General features: G+C 62.8%; 1 protein-coding gene across 6 annotated transcripts in view; it reads right to left on the minus strand.

Annotated features, from left to right (window-relative positions):
- SBNO2 (strawberry notch homolog 2) overlaps positions 1-17,738 on the minus strand; it is a 49,387-nt gene extending 31,649 nt beyond the window's left edge. For 4 of the 6 annotated variants that reach the window (XM_042977521.1, XM_042977518.1, XM_042977517.1 and 1 more), the window contains exons 1-3: positions 17,636-17,738; positions 4,878-5,069; positions 282-355 (exon numbers count right to left, since the gene is read on the minus strand). In XM_042977521.1, the coding sequence (XP_042833455.1) occupies positions 282-355; positions 4,878-4,997 (194 nt within the window). In that variant the 5' untranslated portion in view covers positions 4,998-5,069; positions 17,636-17,738. Of the gene's footprint in view, positions 1-281; positions 356-2,616; positions 2,869-4,877; positions 5,070-7,069; positions 7,140-17,635 lie in introns of those variants that run through there. The other 2 variants (XM_042977516.1, XM_042977520.1) reach the window with 2 other exon arrangements.
- Between the last annotated feature and the right edge of the window lie 2,732 nt (positions 17,739-20,470).

A 20,470-nucleotide genomic window follows, 5' to 3' on the forward strand; every position in this document is an offset into this window, starting at 1 on the left:
CCCACAGAGCCCTCCCAGGATCCTTCATCCCTCCCACCTTTGCCCTTTTTCCTGGCGGGCTCTTTCTAAGACAAGTCACGGCCGGTCAGTCTCGGCTGCCTCCGTGTGGCCAGGGCGCAGCCCACGGCCCCCTCAGCAGGACACTGAAGCCCCTCACCTGCCACGAGCTCTAGTTTTGTTTAACCAGTGGCTGCAGAGCCACGGAAGGCCTCGAGGGCACTGTGGCCACCCAGCGGGACGTGGCGGGGCTTGCCCGGACCCTGGAGGCCAGAGGAACTTACTGGCTTCCGCTGGAGAAGGCTGGGTACGGCGTGGGCGAGAAGGGGCTCCACCATGGGTAGTGCAGCATGGTGTTCTGGAACAGACCAAGAGCGTCAGGAGGGGCCGCCCTGTGGAAGGGGCGGGGGGCTCCTCAGTGAGGAGGGGGTGAGGACTCTGCGACCCCGTCCAGGTAGAAACGTCACCCTGTGGCGTCCCACCTGGGTCACCTAGGAGTCACTTAACCACCTGACAGCTCGGGGCCTCAGTCTGCCCATCGGCATGGGAGAGCCCACCGAGGGGAACTCGTCCACACCTGTGAAGGGCTCGGGCCCGGGCCTGGTGTGCCGCTGCTGTAGGCCTCTCTGTGGGCAGGGCGGGGGTGGGTAGGTGTGACCCACCTCCGGACTGGAGTGCCTCGAGAACCCCTGAAGGGGCCTGGGCAGCCCATCCGAGGGTCTGACCGGGAGCCCCCATTTCACACAGGATCCAGGCGTGCTGGTGGGCCAGGGACTCTGCATGGAGGCCCCCCGTTCTAGAAAGCGCAGGGTGGGACTGGGCGAGAAGCAAGGCCTCATGAGCTCCCCCCTCCAATCCAGCCCCGAGGGAGGCGCCCGTGTGGCAAAGAGGACTTCGTTGGAGGGGCTCCCACCAGCGCCAAGGACCGGTCCCCGCCCCAGCCCCCTCCCGGGACGGGGGAGAAGGGACAAGAGCCTGGCCTTCTGAGAACTCCCTCTGGCCAAGGGTGTTCCTGGAAACCCCCAAGCCTGTCTGGCCCAAGAGTGCAGCACAGGTAGGGGTCCTGGGGAGCCTGCTTTGAGAAACACTGATGGCAGGCTGGAAGAATGAGCCTGAGGTCAGCGGGGACTTGAGGGGCCCTGCACTGGGCTCTGACCGGACCGACTCAGAGTGGAGGGCTGTGGACACTCACGCCCCCCGCCTTCCGTACGAAAGAAGTGGCTCGTCCCACCTTGACACACAGCCTGCCGAGCAGGGGTCCCTCCCCTAACCCACAATGCGGCCCACATGGGACCATGTCGGGGAGGTCCCCGACCAGCGGTGGGGAGAGGCCTGCTGGCGGCCGTCACTGTCCCCTACTCGTCCTAGCTGGTTCTGCCAGACGGCACGTCCAGAGACGGAAGTGCAGCGGCCTTCCCGCTGGTCCACGCGGGTCCTGCTCCTCAGCGAGGCCGCCGGGAACCGATCCCGCAGCCACCGCTTCCTCCCGCTCACGGGACCCGTGAACGACAGCTGGCCCGGAACCAGCCCAGATGGCGGGGAGACCAGGCGCCCTTCTACGTATGGCGCCTGTGTCTGGGAGGGAGGAGCCGGCCCTGACTTCCCATCACTGTGCGTTTCCCCCCAACACCCCACCCCTGCAGGGCGGTCGGTGGCCAGACGTCCAGCCGCAGAGAGCCAGAACTTAGGAAGGAGAGACGCACGCCCCGCGAAGGGGCTGTGCCTGCTCTTCTGGCGTCTGCCCGGGCTGTAAGATAAGAGCAGCTCCAGCACGAAGGCTGGAGGAATCATGGAGGAATCGCCGTGGAAGCCTCCGGAAGGCTCCCCCTCCGGGGCACTCCCGGAACACTTCCACAGCAGAGACCATACTCGGCCGCTTCAATGAACTGGCATAGACCATCCCAGGCGCACACGTGGCACCGTGGGCACACAGCAGGCAGGGCCGGCCTCAAGGCTTCAGGGGGCTCCCGGCGGTGGAGGGCCTTCATTTACTCAACCTTCTCCGCCGCACCCAGAACCCCAGGTCTTCTAGGACCTTGGGGCTTCAGCCAGGAAGCCGGAGGGTGGGAGGTCACTCCTCCCCCAGCTCAGGGGCACCACACAGCTGCCAATCAGAGCCCACCTCGGTCTTTCCCACTTGAGGCCGGAAGGGTGGCCACACCTTTAGAGGGCAGGCCCCTGGGTCATGATTGGTCCAGAGAGGAGCCCCTGAACCCAGCCAGCCAATCAGAGGTTTCCTTGGGATTTTCCACTTAAGGCCAGAGGTACGTCTTTGCCTTTAGAGGGCAGGCCCCTGGGACATGATCGGTCCAGAGATGGATGCCCGACCCCTACCAGCCCATTCGAGCCTGCCTGGGGATTTCAGGTGGAGACGGAGAGGCTGGCCTCTCCTGGGGAGAGGCAGGCCCTGGGACATTAACCCAAGGCTGCCCAGGCCACCTGGAAGCTGATGTAAGAAGAGAACACTTTCACTAGGGCAGCAGATAAAATAAGGCTGCCACATAAAATACAGGGTGTCCAGTGAAATTGGCATTTCTGATAAACGACAAACAATTTTTAGTGTAAATGTTGCATAGAACACACACGCTAAAATGTCACTTGCGTTTACGTGAAACTTACGTTTCATTCAATGTCTGCAGTTTCAGTTGCTAAATCTGGCCACCTCAATGACACTGGCAGTCCTGGGGTAGGTCTCCTTCTCCTGACGGTGGCTCAGCCCAGCCAGGACAGATGAAGGGGAGTGGCACCAAGTATCCTGACCACACCGACCACATACACGCTCAGCGTCAGCGGGAGCTGCACCCAGAGTGGCCCGGGTAGGGGGCAGCCCTCACAGCTGGTAGCCCACCAGGGACAGGCTCAGTGTACAGCCTGGGGAGGAGTGGCCCAGCCTCAGAAAGAGCCAGAGTCGGGCTCGGAGAGGCACATCCCTTGCCATGGGTCCCCACGGCAGCCCAGGCGTGCCCCCTCCTCCCCGTCGGCATACGGGCCACCATCGAGAGGGTGTGGCCCCAGCCCAGAATCTGTGACCCTACCCAGTGCTCCTTCCGACCCAGGAATTGATTCAGAAGGACACCCTCCTGCCCAATCCATGGGGACGGGGGGGGGGGGGGGGCACACAGTGCTATTTATAGCAGCAGAAAACTGGAATCACCCCAAAGGCCCAACAATAGGGATATCATTAAGCAAGTTATGGGATGCCGACAAGAAGGAGTCCTGCAGCGCTGTTAAGAATGACAAAAGCACGCTCTGAGACTACAAAGTGGCGGGACATAGAGCCCACACACTGACTGCCAGGGGCCAGATGGCACGTGGGGAACAGGAAGGCATCGCCATGACGACGCGGGCAGAAGTTCAGAGGGGAGCAGGGGGACACGGAGGGTCAGGGGACGTGTGGACACAGCTCCAACAGGAAAGGGAGAGAGAGGAGGCACACGGTGACGTCTGGGACCCCGGCCAGAGGCGCTGGACGTCAGCCGAGGCCTGGAAGTGTTACCTTCGGGGGTAACTCATTTCTGCCTTCCCCAGACTGATGGCTCACCTACACAACTTGTGTCCCGCGCCTCTTACGTGAGGGTACCACGTGGGCACATCTGGACGGAGACCGAATTCTGCTTTCCCAGGTTCCTCCTGATGGTTCTGGGCATCGGGCCCTGAGCTAGCCTGACCCCAGCGGCCCACTTCCCGGCTCCTCTCAAACCCAGGCTCGATCCTTGCTCTCTCTTGCCACCCGGCCCTCCTCCCGGCCCCAAACCAGCAGGACCGAGGGGCAGACGGCAGCTGACGCTTTCCTGAAGGAGGGACCCCGTGGCAGCCCCAGCCACGTGCACCCCTTGCCACTGTGTCCCGACACCCTTCTCCCTCCCTTCCCGGCAGCTCGAGTCTCTCTACTCAGAAACACCATTTGCTTTTCTACAGGAGAAAGAACCCTGGTTTCGCCCCAGAAACTGGGAGCGGGGGGGCTCCAGGCCTGACTTGGTGCACAATCCTGAACTCTTCTCTCCACGGGGCCCTTTGCAGCTGCTGGGACCTGTGGTGGTTTTACTACTTGAGATACTTCACTAGCTGTCAGGACCTGAGACGCCCTCCAGCAGGTAAACCGGTCCATAAACACGCAGTGGCCCGGCCCAGACGAGGGAATGTTACTCGGCACTAAAAACGGGCCATCGAGCCGCACAGAGACACGGGGGAGCCTCAGACGCACAGCACTCGGTGACAGAAGCCAGGCTGAGGAGGCGACACACGGGGTGGTTCCCAGTCCGGGATGCTCTGGACGAGGCAGGACCGCGGAGGCACGGCTGCCGGGGTGGGGGAGGGTGAATGGGAGGAGCACAGGAGTTTCGGGGCCGCGGGTCTACTCCGGACGACACCGTGGTGGTGGGCAGGTGTCCGTGACATTCGTCCGAACCCACGGGGTGTGCCGCACCGGGAGCGACCTCGTGTCCGCTGTGGACCGTGGTTCGTCACGTTCGGTGCTGGCTCATCCGTTGTGATAACTCAGCAGGGTCGCCAATGAAAACCGTTATCGATGGGGAAAGTGGGAGAGGTGGAAACTTTCTGTCCAATTTTTCTATAAACCCTAAACTGCTTAAGACACAAAGTCCATTAAATTGAAAATAGGAAACCTTGGTAAAAAAGTCCACGTCACAGAGGCCCCAGCCCCTGTCCTGCAGGGAAGGCGGCGGCAGCCCAGGCCTGAGCGTCTCCCTGAGGGCCCATCACGGCCTTGGCAAACAGACCTGACGGCACCCCGAGGCGTCCCCCTGCCGGGCCGGGGACTGGGACGTCTGCTCGAGGCCCTGGAAAGGGGAGCTGCGGCCGCACCCGACCGCGAGGGCAGCGTCCCGCCCCGAGGCCGACCGCGGATGGCGGGGGCTCACCTGGACGCCGGACCCGCACAGCGGGGTCTGCAGCGGCGGCGGGCTGTACAGGATGCCGCCCGCTGGCGGGGGTTCGTGCTGAGGAAACTCGCCGTCCATGGCGGGCCCCACTGCCAGCATCGGGCGGCTCCACGACCCAGGCCGCCGAGGCGTCTATCTGGGCTTCTTGCTCCTGGGCGGCGGCATCATGACCTGGGGGGAGAGACGGCACATCCTGAGGTCAACCTCTGAGGAGTCCCTGCGAGGCTGGCGCCGAGGGGGTGGGGTCAGCACAGCAGGCCCCTGATACGGGAGGGTGTGAGCCGAGGCTCCCCCAATGTCCCAGCGGTGACAGGCGCCCCTCTGGGTTCCTGGACCCTTCCCGGGGGCTGTGCTGGCGCAGGGAGGGGGCCCGGACCCCAGCTCAGCCTGAGCGTGCTAGGGTGCTCGAGCAACCCCTCGGCTGCCGGGACAGGAGCACACGCGGCCCCCCCCCCCCCCAAGTGGGGCTCCTGGCCACAGAGAGGGGCCTGAGACAGAAAGACTAGCCCCGGGGACAGATCTCCAGGACGGTGGCAGCCCTTCCAGTGAGGCTGGGCCACCCGACCGCTTTCCCTCCCTGCCCATCACGCAACCAGCTCAGGCCCTGGGGGGATGCTCCGGCCATCTGGGCCCCACAGTGAGTAGCAGAGACTCAGCTGATCCCGCGGGCCTGGCTCTGTGACCTGGCATGTCTGAGGCTGTGAGGCAAAGTCCAACTCAGCAAGCACCTCCAGGCTGGGGGCCAGTCCTGTCCCCCTGCAGCCAGAGCAGGTTTGCAGAAGGGGCTCTGGGGGAGTCAGGGCCAAGCTGAGCCAGGAAGTGGTAAGGACACACAGCATCCCCACTGAGAATGTTCTTGTTCTCGAATGCAGGCAGACCCAGCCGGGAACATGCCTGCCATAAGAGCCGACAACAGATACACAGGATTTCCCACACGATTTCCATCTGCCCCGTGGACTGTGGCCTAGGCTCCCCGGCCCCCCCCCCCCCCCCCCCCGCCCCGCACCACTGTTCCTGGCTGAGCCCGGACCCTAGGCCGGCCCCTGTGCTCCTCAGTCAGGCAGTGGCTGAGGACATTAATCACCGAGGGGGGCAGGAAGGGGAGGCAGCTGCCACTCCCGGCCAAGCCCTGGATGAAGAAATCCTCGGGACTTCCAGTAATCACTGTCCGCACACGGGCAGCTTATGCAATCCCTCAGGGGGTGGGGAGGGGTTGCCTTCACCCCAAGCTCCTGGCCAGAGAAGGGGCCCGTGGGGCCAAGCTCCAGCCAGCTCCAAGCCTTGGTGCTGCCCTGCTCGCCTCCACTGGTCTGGGCGAGCCACGGGCTCACACCTGCCGGGAAGACGGCGCTTCCCCCTGCCTCGGTGGCCCTGGCCTGCTCCGGCCTGTGCCCTCCAGGCTCCTGGCTGGGGACCTGGTGGGACACAGACCTGGAAGCCGGGAGTGTGAAGTCCTGAGGTCTCGCTCCATAAACACACAGCTACTCGGTGATTTGGGGTCTCAGCCCTTCCTTTTAAAGATTTCGGGCTCAGGCAGATGTGGTCAAACCCAGCTCAGCCTTCTAACAACTGGATTATTATTTGACAACTCAGGGACACCTCAGCTCCTCTGAGCCCCGGTTTTGCTCAACAGGAGAACTGAGTTGTTTGGAGGTACATGGGCAAAGCTGGTCAGGCACTCAGCAGAGCCCAAGGCCCCAGCAATCCAGGGACCAGTTAGGTGACCACTGGTTTCACTGAGGCCCCAGGAAATCTCCTGGATTTGGGGGATACCCCTCAAGGGGGCTCTGCCCCCCGCACCTGGGACAGAAGGCAGGCAGGAATGACCTTAATTCAACAGAGGAAACATAGAGCTGACCACAGGCATTGGCCAGCATCCCCTCAGCCCGGGGTTCGACCGCCCGTCCCTTCTCTGCAGCAGGTGCTCGAGATGTGTCCCCCACCTGAGGCCATCTGTTAAACCCTGTCCATACCCCACGTGTCCCGGAGTGAAGCTGAACCCCTCCCACAAACAGGTGCTTCCAGGCTCTGCAGCCACTGAGCCCTGGGCTGCCCCTTTAGAAAAGCACCATCCAGAGGCCACAGGCCAGGGAGCACGGTGGTGCTGTGGGCAGCTTCCCAGGAACCCGAGAAGAAACGAAAATACTTATCCACATGAAACCTATACACACACGTTCACAGCAGCGTGAGTCACAACGGTGTGAGGATGGCAGAACCCAATGTCCGTAAACCGGTGAGTGGATAAACACAATGTGCCCACCGCGCACGCGCACGCCCCTCAGGTGCATCTACCGCGCACGCGTACATCCCTCACCCCGAGCAGGAGCGAGGCGCCCACCCCCTCCGCCCCGCGAACGGACCCTGAACGCATGACGCTCAGGGAGGAAACCCGACACCAGACGCCACACGGGGTGAGTCCACGTGTATGAAACGTCCAGAACAGGCCCATCCACGGACAGGAGCGGGGCTCGTGGGGCCGCGGGAGGAGTGGGGGTGATGGCTGGGGGCGGGGTTCTGGAATTAGGTGGCGGGGATGTTCGTACATTGTATAGTGGAAAACGCTGAATTGTACACGTTGAAAGACCCAGTTTTACACTATGAATTTCACACTGTGCCCACCACCACCCCGGGCCCCCAGAGGCCACCCTACAGTGCCCCCTTCCTCCAAACCCCCCGGGGGCCAGTGTTACCTGTCACCGCTGCGGCACCTCCACAGCCTCAGGCTTCCTGTTCCCCCATCCCCCCAAAGCCCTGGGGCAGCCCCCAAACAGCCCTCCTTCTGTTCCCTCAGACTCCAGCTGTCCTGACCCCCCGATTTCTGGCCTCTGCTGACCTCCCCTACCTCCTGCCCTTTGAACCCTGCCCTAGGCCCCGGACCCCAGAGCACCAACGCGCTGCATGCCTGGGACTTTCCAGCTGCCCCAGGACCAGCCCCGCGAGTACCAGGTGGGGTCTTGGGGCACGAGGGGAGGTAACAAAGGCTGGCCCGCTGGGTCAGAGCTCAGCACCCATGTGGTGGGCCCGGCGTGTATTTTTAGAACATCCCGTGACAGGTGAAGCGTGGGTGCTCACAGAGGCCTACGCTTCACAATCGTGGTTTGTGTTCAGACAATTTCCTTTTGAGATCAGGTTTTCGAATGAGTCATTGTGAAAGAAAAAGATCAAGGAATCAGTGGCCCAGACAGGACAACGGGGCAGCGCAGCATGGAGGGAGGCCAAGGCCTGGAAGAGCCCGTCTTTCTCATACGCCCCGGCCGGCAGGCACCTGCGGGCACCCAGCCTCTCTGCCAACCCCCTCAGCCCTGTGGGCCTGCCCCCCAGACGCTGTGAGCAGGCTGTCCCGACCCTGATGGCTGCCCAGACTGCCTGCCCGCTCCCACTTGTTACCTTGTCTGGACCCCGCCAGGCCAGGACGACGTCGTCCCCCGCCCTGGGAACGGTCTCTGGGCAGCAGGGACTGGCTGGCCTCCCACAGGGCACAAGACGGTGGCCTCTCTGGCCGTCCTTCCACCTGGCTCTGAGTGAAGATCCAGGGATACCAGCAGGGGCCAGGTGGGGGAGGGAGGGTGGGGGGGACGGGGGCCCAACAGAGGCTGGCCAGGGCTCTTTGAGGCTCGGCTCTCAGGGCAGAGGCCCCGGTAAAATCCAGAGGCCTGATGAGACCCCAACTTGGCCAACCAGGACTGTCTGGGGAGGGTGTGCCTGTGGACTCCACACCGAGCGACAGATGGGGAGCCGCGGGTCAGAGCCGGCCTGGGGCTGTCCCAGTGGGGGTGCCCAGGAAGGGACACGGGCAGGGGCATCCAGAGAACTCCTCTGCTCCCAGACAGAGGGGCCCAGCCAAGATGAGCTGTGCGGGTGTCAGAAGGAGGCAGGCAGCCAGGCAGGGTTCCACGTGGAGGGGAGACCCCACGGCCTGTGCTGGGGGCCCCAGTCCAGAGCAGAGATCCTGCCTGGGCTCCAGGCATAGCTCAGCTCTCCCAGACCCTCCGAGGGAACGCACCCCCCCAAATAGTGGCCTTCATGGGTGCTCTGGGCCCAAGGACGAAAAGGAAGGGGAGGGAGGGGCTAGGGTCCCCAGGGAAGACGTTGTGGGGGCTCCTGCCTCCCTCATCTGCTGAGGCCAGAGTGGCAGGCAAACAGTAAAGGGGGCGGGGGCCAGACAGGGTGCCAGCAATGGGGCAGGAGAGGTGCGGGCCACGGCCATTCCCTAAATTCACATCCACTGGGAACATCCACTGGGCCTCGCCTGGAAATAGGGTTTTAGTTGATGCAATCAGCAAAGATGGGGTCCTACTGGGGTAGAGTGGGCCTACTGCAAAGACTGGTACCCCTATACGAGGGAGATTCAAACACAGACACAGAGGAGATGGCCATGTGACCTTGGGTCACAGCCCAGGCCCTGCCACACCTTGACCTCAGACCTCTGGGCTCCAGGACTGGAAGAGAATAAAGCTCCGTGGTTTAAGCGGCCCACTGTGTGGTCAGTTGGCAAGGCCACCCCAGCACACTCTGACCGGAGGGGAAAGCAAACCCCAGCTGGAGCCACCCCAACCCTCAGTCCGAGTCTCTGTGACCCCGGGAGCACTGCCGACCAGGAGCTCTGGGCGAGGCTGGCGGCAAGCACGTGACCTCGGATCTCTAGAGTTCCCAGGAGGCATCCGGAACGCAACAGCTGAGATGCCGAAGACAGGGCAGGAGCCCCGGCGCCCGGTGCCCAGGTCAGGCAGGGCAGGAAGGGGGAGCCCCTGCATCTGAGACAAGGACAAGGTGGGCTGGCCCAGAATCCCCATTTGAGAGCACAGCTGTCCAGGGGTTCAATTTCCAGTTCTGTTCTCAACGGGCCCCCAGAGGCCCATCCAGACCCCATTCCCCAGGGGCCACATCTCAACTGAGGGGCTCCCGCATGTCCGGTCCCGCCGTCCTGCGGGGACGTGAGGCCCGGCGCCCCCGCACACCTTCGCCTGGGGGGCCAAGCTCTGGCTAGCACGGGCGGCAGCCACACCGGGCTGGACGGGGAGCCCGGACGCCCCGGCCCTGGCCTGCGTGGTCAGCACGCGGCTCAGTGCGAGGCCGGGAAGTGGACAGAAAGTGCAGGTGGCTCCGGCAGGAGGGACACCACAGGCCCGTGACCCCAACCTGACGCCCAGGAGCGACAGCAGCACGCAGGGCCCCGCTCGCCACCTGGGGTCGGTGGGGGGGGCCAGGCGGGGGCGACAGACCCGGCCCGGCGGAGCACTCGGCATTGTGTCAGTGTTCTCTCGCTCGCCCGGGCAAGGGCCAGCCAGGAGGGCGAGAAACTGCATCCGGGGAAGCGGGACCAACCCCAGATGGACGGGACGACACCCGGTGAGGCACGGAGAGCCTGGAGCCGAGCTCTGGGGGAGCCTCGGGGTTGCCTGCGGCAATCCGTCCGCCTCTCCGGGCAGCGCCTCTGCCGGCCGTGTGCCCACGGACCCCAGCCCGTGGGTCCAGGGTAGCCTGGCCAAGTCAGCAGCAGCGCCTGTGACGGCCCACGAAGGTCAGGGTGGAAGGACAGCCCCCGGCGGGGCGGGTGCTTTATAAAGCAGCCTGTGACAGACGCCGGGTTGACGGCAGCCCCGGGGAGGCCAGCGAGGGTGCTCTGCCAGCCCCACGGGCACAGCTTTGGGGGCACACAGCCCTGCGCAACCCATCCAAGGGCCCAGAGGGGAATGGGGACCGGAACAGGGAGCCTCCTCGGTCATGGCTGAGGACGCTGGAGTCTGGGTCTCGGGAGGGGCCCCCTGAGCCCGAGGGGGCTCACTTCCGGGTGTGGTCCAATGGTTTCCCACGGTGCTGCACCGACCCAGCTGCCCACGGGCGGGGACCGCTGTTGCCGGCCAGCCCGCTCCCGCCACCGGGAGCGGTGCTCCCAGCCCGCCGCTTAAGGGTGCTAGGCCTTCAAACCTCTGTCCCCGACACCAACACCTCCTACAGGCGCTGAGCACCCCCCACGTGGCTTCTTCTGGGAAGTGCCTCTTCAGGTCTGCGCCTGCTCGCGGTTTTTAAGAGGCATCGTGCACACTGAGCTTGTGGTCTCCTCTGACACCCACGTCTTCTTCCCGCGAGCAGGTTTTAGGGCCAAAGCCCACCGGCCCGACGTCCCGGTTCCTTGACAGCGACGTGCCCCGCGCGGTCTGTCCGTGCGGAGGGTGGTCTGTCTGTCCCGGTGCTTGCTGTCACCCCTGCTAGTGTCGGGCTTGCTTCAGGCCGGCTGGCGTGCCAGGTGTCTCCTGAGCCCCCAGGGAACCCTGAGCAGGACAGGGCTACTGCTGCCCACACGGGGTCACGCCGGTCCCAGGTGTGCGGCCTGACCCGTCCACACCCTCCTCAGGCTCCCGAGGGCCAGCCTGGTGCAAGACCATCGCCAGGGACCTTCACCCAAACCCAAAGAGCAAATGGTGTCCCGTGAGAGGGGGAGGGCTCCTCCGGGCTCGGGCCGGTCCCGGGGACGGCGGTGGCGCCACGCGGTCTCACACGCCCCGTCCCGAGCAAACGCCGGCACCGGGCCGTGCCCGCCTCTGGGAAGAGGGCAGAGGCCCCCAAATCGCAGCAGCAGGAACCCCAAGCTCTGGGCGTCACGAGGCCCGGGCTCCGTGCTGGGTCCCTCTCGCGGGCAGACGCAGCGTCCACAGGACACAGGCCCGCGTCCCTGTCGCCGGCAGCAGCACACGGAAGCCTCCCTCAAGTTGGAGCCTCTCACTCCCCTTCAGCCTCCAGTGAGAAGGTTTTCTGCCTTTTTGGGGGGGAGGGGCAGAGACAGAGGGAGAGAGAGAATCCCAAGCAGGCTCCACTGTCAGCACAGAGCCCAACACAAGGCTCAAACCCACGAACCGTGAGATCGTGGCCTGAGCCGAAGCCGAGACTCGGGTGCTTAACCGAGTGAGCCAGCCAGGCGCCCCTAAAGGTGCTCTGCTTTTGAGGACCTCGGGAGAATGCTGGGTCCCTGGGGAATCCAGGGTCACCCCCACCTCAGGGGCCTCGAGGGACCTGGTCTCTGGGACTATTACTGAGCCAACCACACAAGTCGGGTAGAGCATAGCTCATAACGGACCAGCGGGCAGCCAGGCTGGCCCAGTGTCCCCCATAATAACAGTCTGTGGAGAACAGAAGCCCCCCGCAACCCCTTCTCTGGGAAGCCTCCCAGAGTCCTCAGAGGAGCCGGGTGGGGGGGCGGGGGGCGGCTGGGACAGCACAGCCTACACTATGCAGGAATGTGGCCCGGGGCTTCCAGATGGGCTGGTTCTTTGAGAGACACGGCAGACCCAGATTTGAGGGTGGCAGCCCCTGATTTCTCAAAGTTGGCAATCCAGCCGTCATGTCACACCCTCCTTATGTGGGGTGACTTCCTGCAGGTTCCCACAGTGCTGGGGGTGGGACCACCCAGTCCCCCTGTGACAATGCAGAACCCCTCTGCAAGGCTGTCCCTGATGGTCCCCGACACGGACCCGGGGCTCATTCGCCCCTGTCCCTGACAGTCCCCAAGATGGACCCGGGGGCTCATTCGCCCCTGTCCCTGACAGTCCCCGGCACGGACCCAGGGGCTCATTCACTCTGAGCCCCGCCCTCAGGTGGCCGAGCACCTACAGGGCCAGGATCCAATCCTGGATACGCCCCCGGGCAGCTCACACATGCCTGAACATGCCAGGAGAGGCTCCGATGCCTTGGGCCACAAGTGCTAAGCTCGGAACCACCCTGGGACTAGGCGGGGGCGTGGGGGGGGGGGGTGGCTACACCCCCACCTCATAGCTTTCAGGGCAAGTGGCCGAGGAGGACCTTCCAGAAACGCTGCTGAGCTCTGGCCCTGTGCAGACCATGCGCGAACCCAGACACAGATTCGATGCCCACGGCACCCCAGCGGGAGACAAGAGTTTGAGCAGGTCAACGGGTCCACCTTCCCACGTCCACACCTGCCACTCACACGTGCAGCTATCGGGGCGGGGGGGGGGCGGCAGCCTTTCCTGAAGGTACCTTATGTAACATACCTTACAACGTGCAGAGGAAGACGCCACTCCTGGCACCCCCAGGCCACCCTGAGGGCAGGGATTTCTGCCCCACCTGGTGAGTCAGTGCCATAAAGGTTTACTGCTCTCTGCAGACCCGCTCCCTTCCTCCTGCCATCCCCATATCCTGTGTCAGTGGCCTCTGACCCTCTGGGTTGTGACTGCAAGGAAATGAAGGTGACCTGCCTCCAGAGTGCGGCACAGGTCGCTTTTGAAATGCAGCAGGCCTTGGAGCAAAGGAGACAGAGGCCAGTCCCAATGGGGAGTCTGGGTGTCTGCTCTCAGTGCCACCAGACCTGGTGACTCCCTTGCCATGGGGCTCTAGGGACAGGAGTCCCAGGGAAGGGCCAGCAGGTACCTGGTTCCACAGGGGCACCTGAGACGCACACAGACCACGAGCCCCCAGGGACAGACTAAAGCCCAAATCTGCCATCACACAGCAGGGGCCACACAAACTCCTTCCCACCCCCCCCACAGGACAGGTGCTTTGTGGGCCTCCCTGGGCCATGTCCCCGCCCACCATGCTGAGGACCACACAGCTGGAGGGCACCCCCTGCAGATGGCCCAGGAGGAGTCCACAGATGACTTTAGACCGGACCAACTCCCTGGGGTCACTACGCTCCCCACTGTCACCTGGCCTCCCGGCAGGGAGGTCCCCGGGCAATCAGGGCCGTCGAAGGACAGCCAGGACAGTGCAGTACAGCACCCCTTCCCCTATCTCCTACAGGCCCCAGGCTTTATGGGGGAGCTCCACCGGGGCCTCCCGCCCAAGGCACCCTACATCAGAAGTCCAAACACCCCCAGGACTTCTTACGTGATGCACACTGCACACCACGTCCATCTGCACGTCCCAGACAGTGCTGGGGTTCAGGGGCGGCTCCCACCCTTCATACAGTGAGGAGATGTCTCTTCCCGTCTTCCTCGTGGGGCTGGAAGGGGCCCGCTCCCCGACACCCGCTCACCCCCAGGCCACAGCACATGGGCATCTGACCAAGGACAGGCCTTGCTGTTTTGTTCTGTGAAGGCACAGTTCACAAACCATATACTTCACATATTTACAATATACAATTCAGTGGTTTTCAGTACGTTCACAGAGTTGTGCAACCATCACCTCTATCGAGTGCCAGAACATTCCATCAGCCAAAGGAAACCCTGTCCCCCTCACCCCCACCTCCTCCCCAGCCCCCGGCCCCTACGAGCCCCTTCCTGTCCCCGGATGAGCCTGCTCTGGACGTTTCACACACATGGGCTCACACCCCGTGTGGCCTCTTGTGTCGGGTTCCCTCCCTGAGCGTCGCATGTTCAGGGTCCGTCCGCGGGGCGATACATAAACAAATGACAAGCCTTATCTCTGCCTCCCCTCGGGGCCTGGCAAGACCGAGCAGCAGGTGACAGAGCCTGAGCATCAGAAATCACGTTCTCAGCCCTCGCCTGAGTCACCCGCCTGGCAGAAAGGGAAGCAGGGGACCTGCGGGCCAGCTGTCCCCAATGGCAAGAAGATGAAGGAAATTTGCACAGCAGGAGCGGGGGAAAGGGCCGCTCCAAGGGACCCCACTCAGGGGAGAGGGGACCCACACTCGCGAGGCACGTCATGGACACCAGGACTCGGGCCTGCACTTGGGCACGGGCAGAGCCGGGCGGACGGCAGGTGAGCAGGAGTAAGGCCAGGCCTGGGATGGTCCGGGTGACTGTGCCTTCTGACTGCCCCGGGAGGCCTGCTACACCCTGGCTGTGACACTCCAAGCCTGCCGCTGACAAATCCCACGAACGTGACGCACGCTCTCTCACGTACATACAAAACACACACGCGTGCAGGCAAACGCACGCGGCACTGAGAGCACACTCACGTGGGCACAGGTACACAACTGGGCACGCAGGAGAGGCACGCACGGGTCACAGGACACATGCTGCACACACTCCCAGCACCCTCACAGGTGGGCGCGCACACGCACACGCCACACCCAACACACACGTGCACACCCTGGACGCTGCTGGCACCTTGGAGGGTGCCCACCACTCTGCACATCAGCCTCACGGTGTTTGTACTTGAGGTTACGTTCCCCACCAGCAGAGGAACAAGCAGGTCCCCACCCCCACCCGCGGCCATAAAGGCCTGTTACCCAGAGGAGACCATCCTGGGAGGGAGATGGCCTCTGGGGACTGGACACAGTTGCCTCTTTATTCCCGGCCGAACTCACTCGGTCAGCGTTTCCGGCCTGGCCCCTGCTGAGGGGCCTCAGGGACTTTGCTAGAACTGAGCTGGGCCAGCCTCAGCTGGTCTCGCCCCAGTGGGGGCCAGGCCTGCAGGGCCCGGGAATCCAGCCTCGGTGTCCCCCCAGATCAGGGCAGTGACTGGTCCAAGGTCACGCGGCTGGAGAACACTGGCTCTGGGCTGCTGCCTGCACACTAGTGACTGGCCCCACCCCACTCAGTCTCCAAGGGACCTAGCCCCCTGCTGCACTCAGTCCCACAGGCTCTCCTGGAAATCTGGTCCCCCCACCCATCTTCTAAGACTCGTGTACACATACATATACACACACACACACACACACACACACACACACACACACCAGGCAGATGCTGGCTCCGGGCAGGTGTGAATAGGTGTCTGCTCAGATACTCAGAGCTAATCAAAAGCGCCCTCCCCCGTCTGAAATCACAGAACGCCTTCCCCTCAGTCCCCACAGCGGCTTGTCCCTGGGCGGGCGCGGTCTTGCATCTGCCAGGCTGCTTGGGGGCCTTCTGCATACCTGCCGGCACCTTCCCGACCAGGTGAGACCCTGGGGCCATTCACCTATCCTGCCTTCTCTGGCCCACCCACCCAGTGGCCCAGACTTCATATTCAGCATTCTCTATGAAGCCTCTGGAAATGGATGTCCTAAGAGGACCGTGGCCCTAAGCACACAGCTCTGGGCTGCACTCACCCACCTCTGGGGCCTCCCCTGGGAAAATCCAGGGTGCTTGGAAAGAAAGAACACAGACAGGCTGCCCAGTGGGCCCTGGTCTCAGCATCCAAGAAAGGAGCACCCAGCGGCTGTGCTCACAAGGGTCCACGACTGCACAGCGCCCCCCACAGCCAGGCAGGGAGGGAAAAGAGAGGCACAGGGTCAGGTCCAGCCCCGGAGGAAGGGCCAGGCCTCACATCCCAACCCAGACTGGCCTCAGACAGTCTCTGGAGTACGGTGCCTTTGACAGGTGGCCATCTGTCCTCCCTGCAGGGTCTGCAGTCCTCGGGGCCCGAGCCCCATCTTCCTTCAGCCTTTCCTAAGCGTCTACGGGGAAGATCCAAAGATCCGCCGTGCCCGGCGGCAGGTAAGCAGGCTCCCAGCTGAAGCCTGTCCTATACCAGCCCCCCTAGCCATGCCATGAAACACTCACTACCCCCCAAACTGCCAGATGAAGCTTCACCTTGGTCGGCTTCCAGGCCAGGCACCCTCCTGTGTGGGGTGCAAACACATGGCGCCAAGCCAGCGCGGCCAGGCAGCGGCCAGGCAGGAAAGTCCTTCAGGGCAGGCAGGACCGATGTCCGTGCTGGGAAGTAGAAGCCAGGGGTGCCCCAGACACACATCTTACAGACTCAGATTTTCTTCCCCTTCAGACCATTAACCACATTATTCAGGGAGCCACCGCCTCCCAGGAGCTCCTCCGTGGCTGTCCACACCCCTACTCCCTGACTCTGGGTCTCCCAGCCTCCTGCTCCAGGGACCTGGGTGCTGGGGAGCAGCCCGGCATGGGCAGGACCCACCGCGGGCATCCCCTTCCGCACCCGCCCACCTCCAGCTCTCTGCCCACCTCCTCCCGTCCTCCTGTCCTTGGAGGCCAGGTTCCGATGCCAGCAGAGGCAAGACTCCCACCCAACACTCCGGGCGCAGTCAGCCGACCCCAGGAAGGCCCCCATCCCAAGGCCGTGGGCAACAGGAGTGTCTGGACAGAGCCGCTAGGAAAGCAGGAGAGGGCAGGAAGCGCCAAGGAGCCCGGGGTCATGGGTCACCAACATAGGAGAGGTCAGGAGGCACCCAGGGAGGAAGGGGCTGGGGTCGCGGAGGCCGGGGGGGGGGGGGGGGGTCACAAAAAGGGGCAGTCAGGGAATGACGGAGAAGCGGTTGTGAAGGGGGTGGTCACACAGTGCTGGAGGGTCGCCGAGAAGTGCAGGGTCAAAGGTCACCGAAGAAGTAAAGTTTGGGGATCACTAAAGAGCGCGGGATGGGGGTCCCGGTAGGGAGGGGTAAGGGAATCACTAATGGGTGGGGACGGGGGTACCGAAGAGGGAGGGAAGTAAAGGTTGGTGTGTCGCCGTGGAGGATGGGGTCAAGGTTCACGCGGAGGCGGGTCGGGAAGGGGGGTCACACAGCAGCACAGAGTCGGGGGTCGCGGAGAAGGGCGACTTCAGGGCTCACAGCTGAGCGCGCACGGGGCTTACGGCGGAGGGCGGGGTCGGGGGGGGGGGTCGCTTAGGAGGGCGGGGTCAAGGCTCGAGGCAGAGGGCGGGGTCGGGGGGGGGGGGGTCGCCGAGGAGGGCGGGGACAGGCCGCCGCGCTCCCTCCGCCCGCGGCCCCGGAACCCCGGAACCCCCGGCCCAGGACGCAGGCGGCCGCGGGGCGGAGGTGGGGGGGAGGGGGGGAAAAGGCCGGGGCCCGAGCGGGCCGGGGAGCGCGGCTCGGGCTGGGCGGGGTCGGCGGAGTCGGAGCGAGGGTCGGGCCAGACGCGCCTCACCTCCGTCCTGGGTCCGGCCGGGCGCGGAGCCCGCGGCGCCTCCGTCTCTCCGAGCTTCGCCTCAGCCGCGCTCACTTCCGGGTTTCGGGCGCCATCTTGGGGGCCCCGCTCACTTCCGGTCATGCCGCGGGGCGGAGCCTCTAGTGGGCGGGTGAGTGGGCGTGGTCGTGGGCGGGGCCCCAGGGGGCCCTGCAGGGTTAGGACTCAGTGGGCCACGGGTTCCAATCCCACCCACTCCTGTTTATGTTGGGACCCCGGCTCCTGGCTTACTCGCGAGCCTCAGTTTCCTCCTATGCAAACATGGAGATCAAATTGAATCACTCCCACCTCCGGGCCCTTTCCATCCCTGCAGTCTCACACCTGAGCTTTAAGCCACTGGGGCTCTCGTATAATCCGGATGTTAGCTCTAAAGCCCCCTCCTCAGATACTCCCTAAAAACCATCTGACTCGGCCCTACCCCCACCCAGTCCTGCGCTCTCCCTTAATTGCCTCCCCACCAATAGTTGTCTGCCCATTAGTCTGTCTCCACCCCAGGAGGAGTCTTGGGACCTATCGGAAGCCCCAGCGTGGAGCCCAGTAGTGGTGGGGTCTGACGAGTCCCAAGAGAGAGGCCCTGGGATCTGGGTTGCTCCCCAGCTGGCTCCCTCCCCGTTAGGGCTCCCAGGGGCCTGATGCAAACGAGGCCAGATTTGCTGCACTGCCAGGAAGAGGGTGGGACTTTGGCACAGACTGTAGATTTCCTGTGACTTGAACCCACTGGACCCACTGTGGGCTGGGCCAGGCTGGTTCAGGCAGATCCAGTCTGGGAGGCACCACCCCTTCCCTAGCTGGGTTGTCAGTAATGAAAGCCCCACCTCGCCACCAGCCAGAGGCCTCCTGTGCCCATTCCAGCCCCCTGAAATTAGAGGTTACCTCCCCATGTGCTTGTTTACTTATTAAGTAAACCCTTACGGATTCCAGTCTCTGCCTGGTCTCGAGCTGAACAAAGCTGGGGCTCCAGAGGACTCACTTCCCAGGCCTGCCCTCAGGAAGCTCCCAATCTAGGGGGAATGGAGGCTGGACCAGACACTCCCATCTGCAAGACTGGGCCTGGGGCCCAGGGAGGGCTGAAGTCTCTGCCTAACATGTTATGGAGGAAGGGGTATTGAAGCTGGGGCTTTGAAGTTCAAGTAGGAGGTTGCCAGATAGACAAGAGTAGGAAGGGCAGTCCAGGCAAATGAAAGCTGTTCACAGACTTGTAAGGGTCTGTTTAAAACCCGTTTGACCTACAAAAATCCAGGTCAGAGTCCACCTGTAGCCAAGCCTACAAGGAAGCAGGGGAAACTGAGGTCGAGAGAGGAGAAATGATTTATTCAGAGTGAGCTTTGCTTCGGTATGTGTAGTTTTTGGCAATTTGGGTTGTAGCCTTGACTTTGAAACTATTTTTCATAGCTAATGAAAATAAGTCCTATTGAGCAACCGACAGTTAAAATTCAAAAGCACAAATAAGCTGACATGAGGGGATAGATGGCCTTCCGGTTGTGTTTTCCCATTTCCTCCCACACAGGGCCAGCCACATAATCTGTCGAGCCCAGTGAGAAATGAAGACAGAGGGCCCCCCGTTCAAATAGTGAGGATTTCAATATGGCGACAGCAGAGCATTAAACGGAGTACGGGTCCCCCTGAACACGGAGCCGGGGCAAAGCCCTGAGTCACACGCCCACAGAGCCGGCCCTGTTCCCACCATGACCTTCCGAGGTCAGGACCGCTATTACCTGTGTGTTGCTGGCGGGTAAACGGCAGCGCAGAACCGTCCAGTAGCCGGCGCAGGGTCACGGAGCGCAGGGAGGCATGGACTTGACCTCTGCCACGTCCACCTCGGGAAACCACAAGGTTTCTATGGGTAATTTTGCCTGAAATGGGGGCAGTTTGCCCAGGCCGGGGTGGGTCCAGCCATCTCAGCATGGAGTAATCTGCCAAGTCTGGGGATGTCTAGGGAATTAGTCAGATTTGGGGATTTCCAGGGAATTGCAAGAGGCAGCCCGGGAGAGCGGAAGGCACACGGCTCTGCAGGGCAGCGGCTTTGCCGGTGTGCTGTGTGACCCTCGGAAAGTTACTTAATGTCTCTGTGCCTCCATTTCCCCACCTGTAAATTTGGGGTGGGGACCTTCTAGGTTATTAAGATAGCAAAATGAACAGTTTCTTGTGTTTGGGTATTATGAATGTTTCCAGATGCACTTCTGGATCTTTCCTCACAAAAGTCCACAGAGCCACCTAAATGAGCGTTCTATGAGATAATAATGATGATGAAGCCTGAGGTTGGAGGTCTGGAGAGGAGGGATTTTTTTTTTGTTGTTGTTTAATGGTGATAAAAGGCTGGGATGGGGGCCCTGGGCAGCCCCAGCTTTCATGGCTCAGGCTGCAGAAGCTGTCACGCTCAGAGGGTGGGAACACGCCCGGCTCTCATCAGATGTGCCCAAGGTCCCCTCCTCCGGTGGGGAAAAGGCTCACAGAAGACCAGAGGTCTGTCCGGTGAGGGTCTGTTTTTGGTCCAAGAGCCTTCCCCAAGCCCTCCCTCTGTCCCAGTCCCGTGCAGGGACCCCCTACATATCCCCCCAGACATTTCAACCAGGCTTGAGGAAGTAGGCCACCATATAAAATACAGAACACTCAGTTAAATTTGAATTCCACGTACGTGAAGAAGAATTTCTCATGTTTAAGTATGTCCCGCGCAGTGTCTGGGATATACTTATGCAAAAGAAAGTAGCCTCCGGCGAAACCGGGAGTCCTGTTTCTATTGGTGAGATTGGGCAGCCCGGTGTGGGGAGACCACAGCAGAAATGGCGTCCCAGAGCC

Source organism: Panthera tigris, chromosome A2, assembly GCF_018350195.1.
Source record: "Panthera tigris isolate Pti1 chromosome A2, P.tigris_Pti1_mat1.1, whole genome shotgun sequence".
NCBI lineage: Eukaryota > Metazoa > Chordata > Mammalia > Carnivora > Felidae > Panthera > Panthera tigris.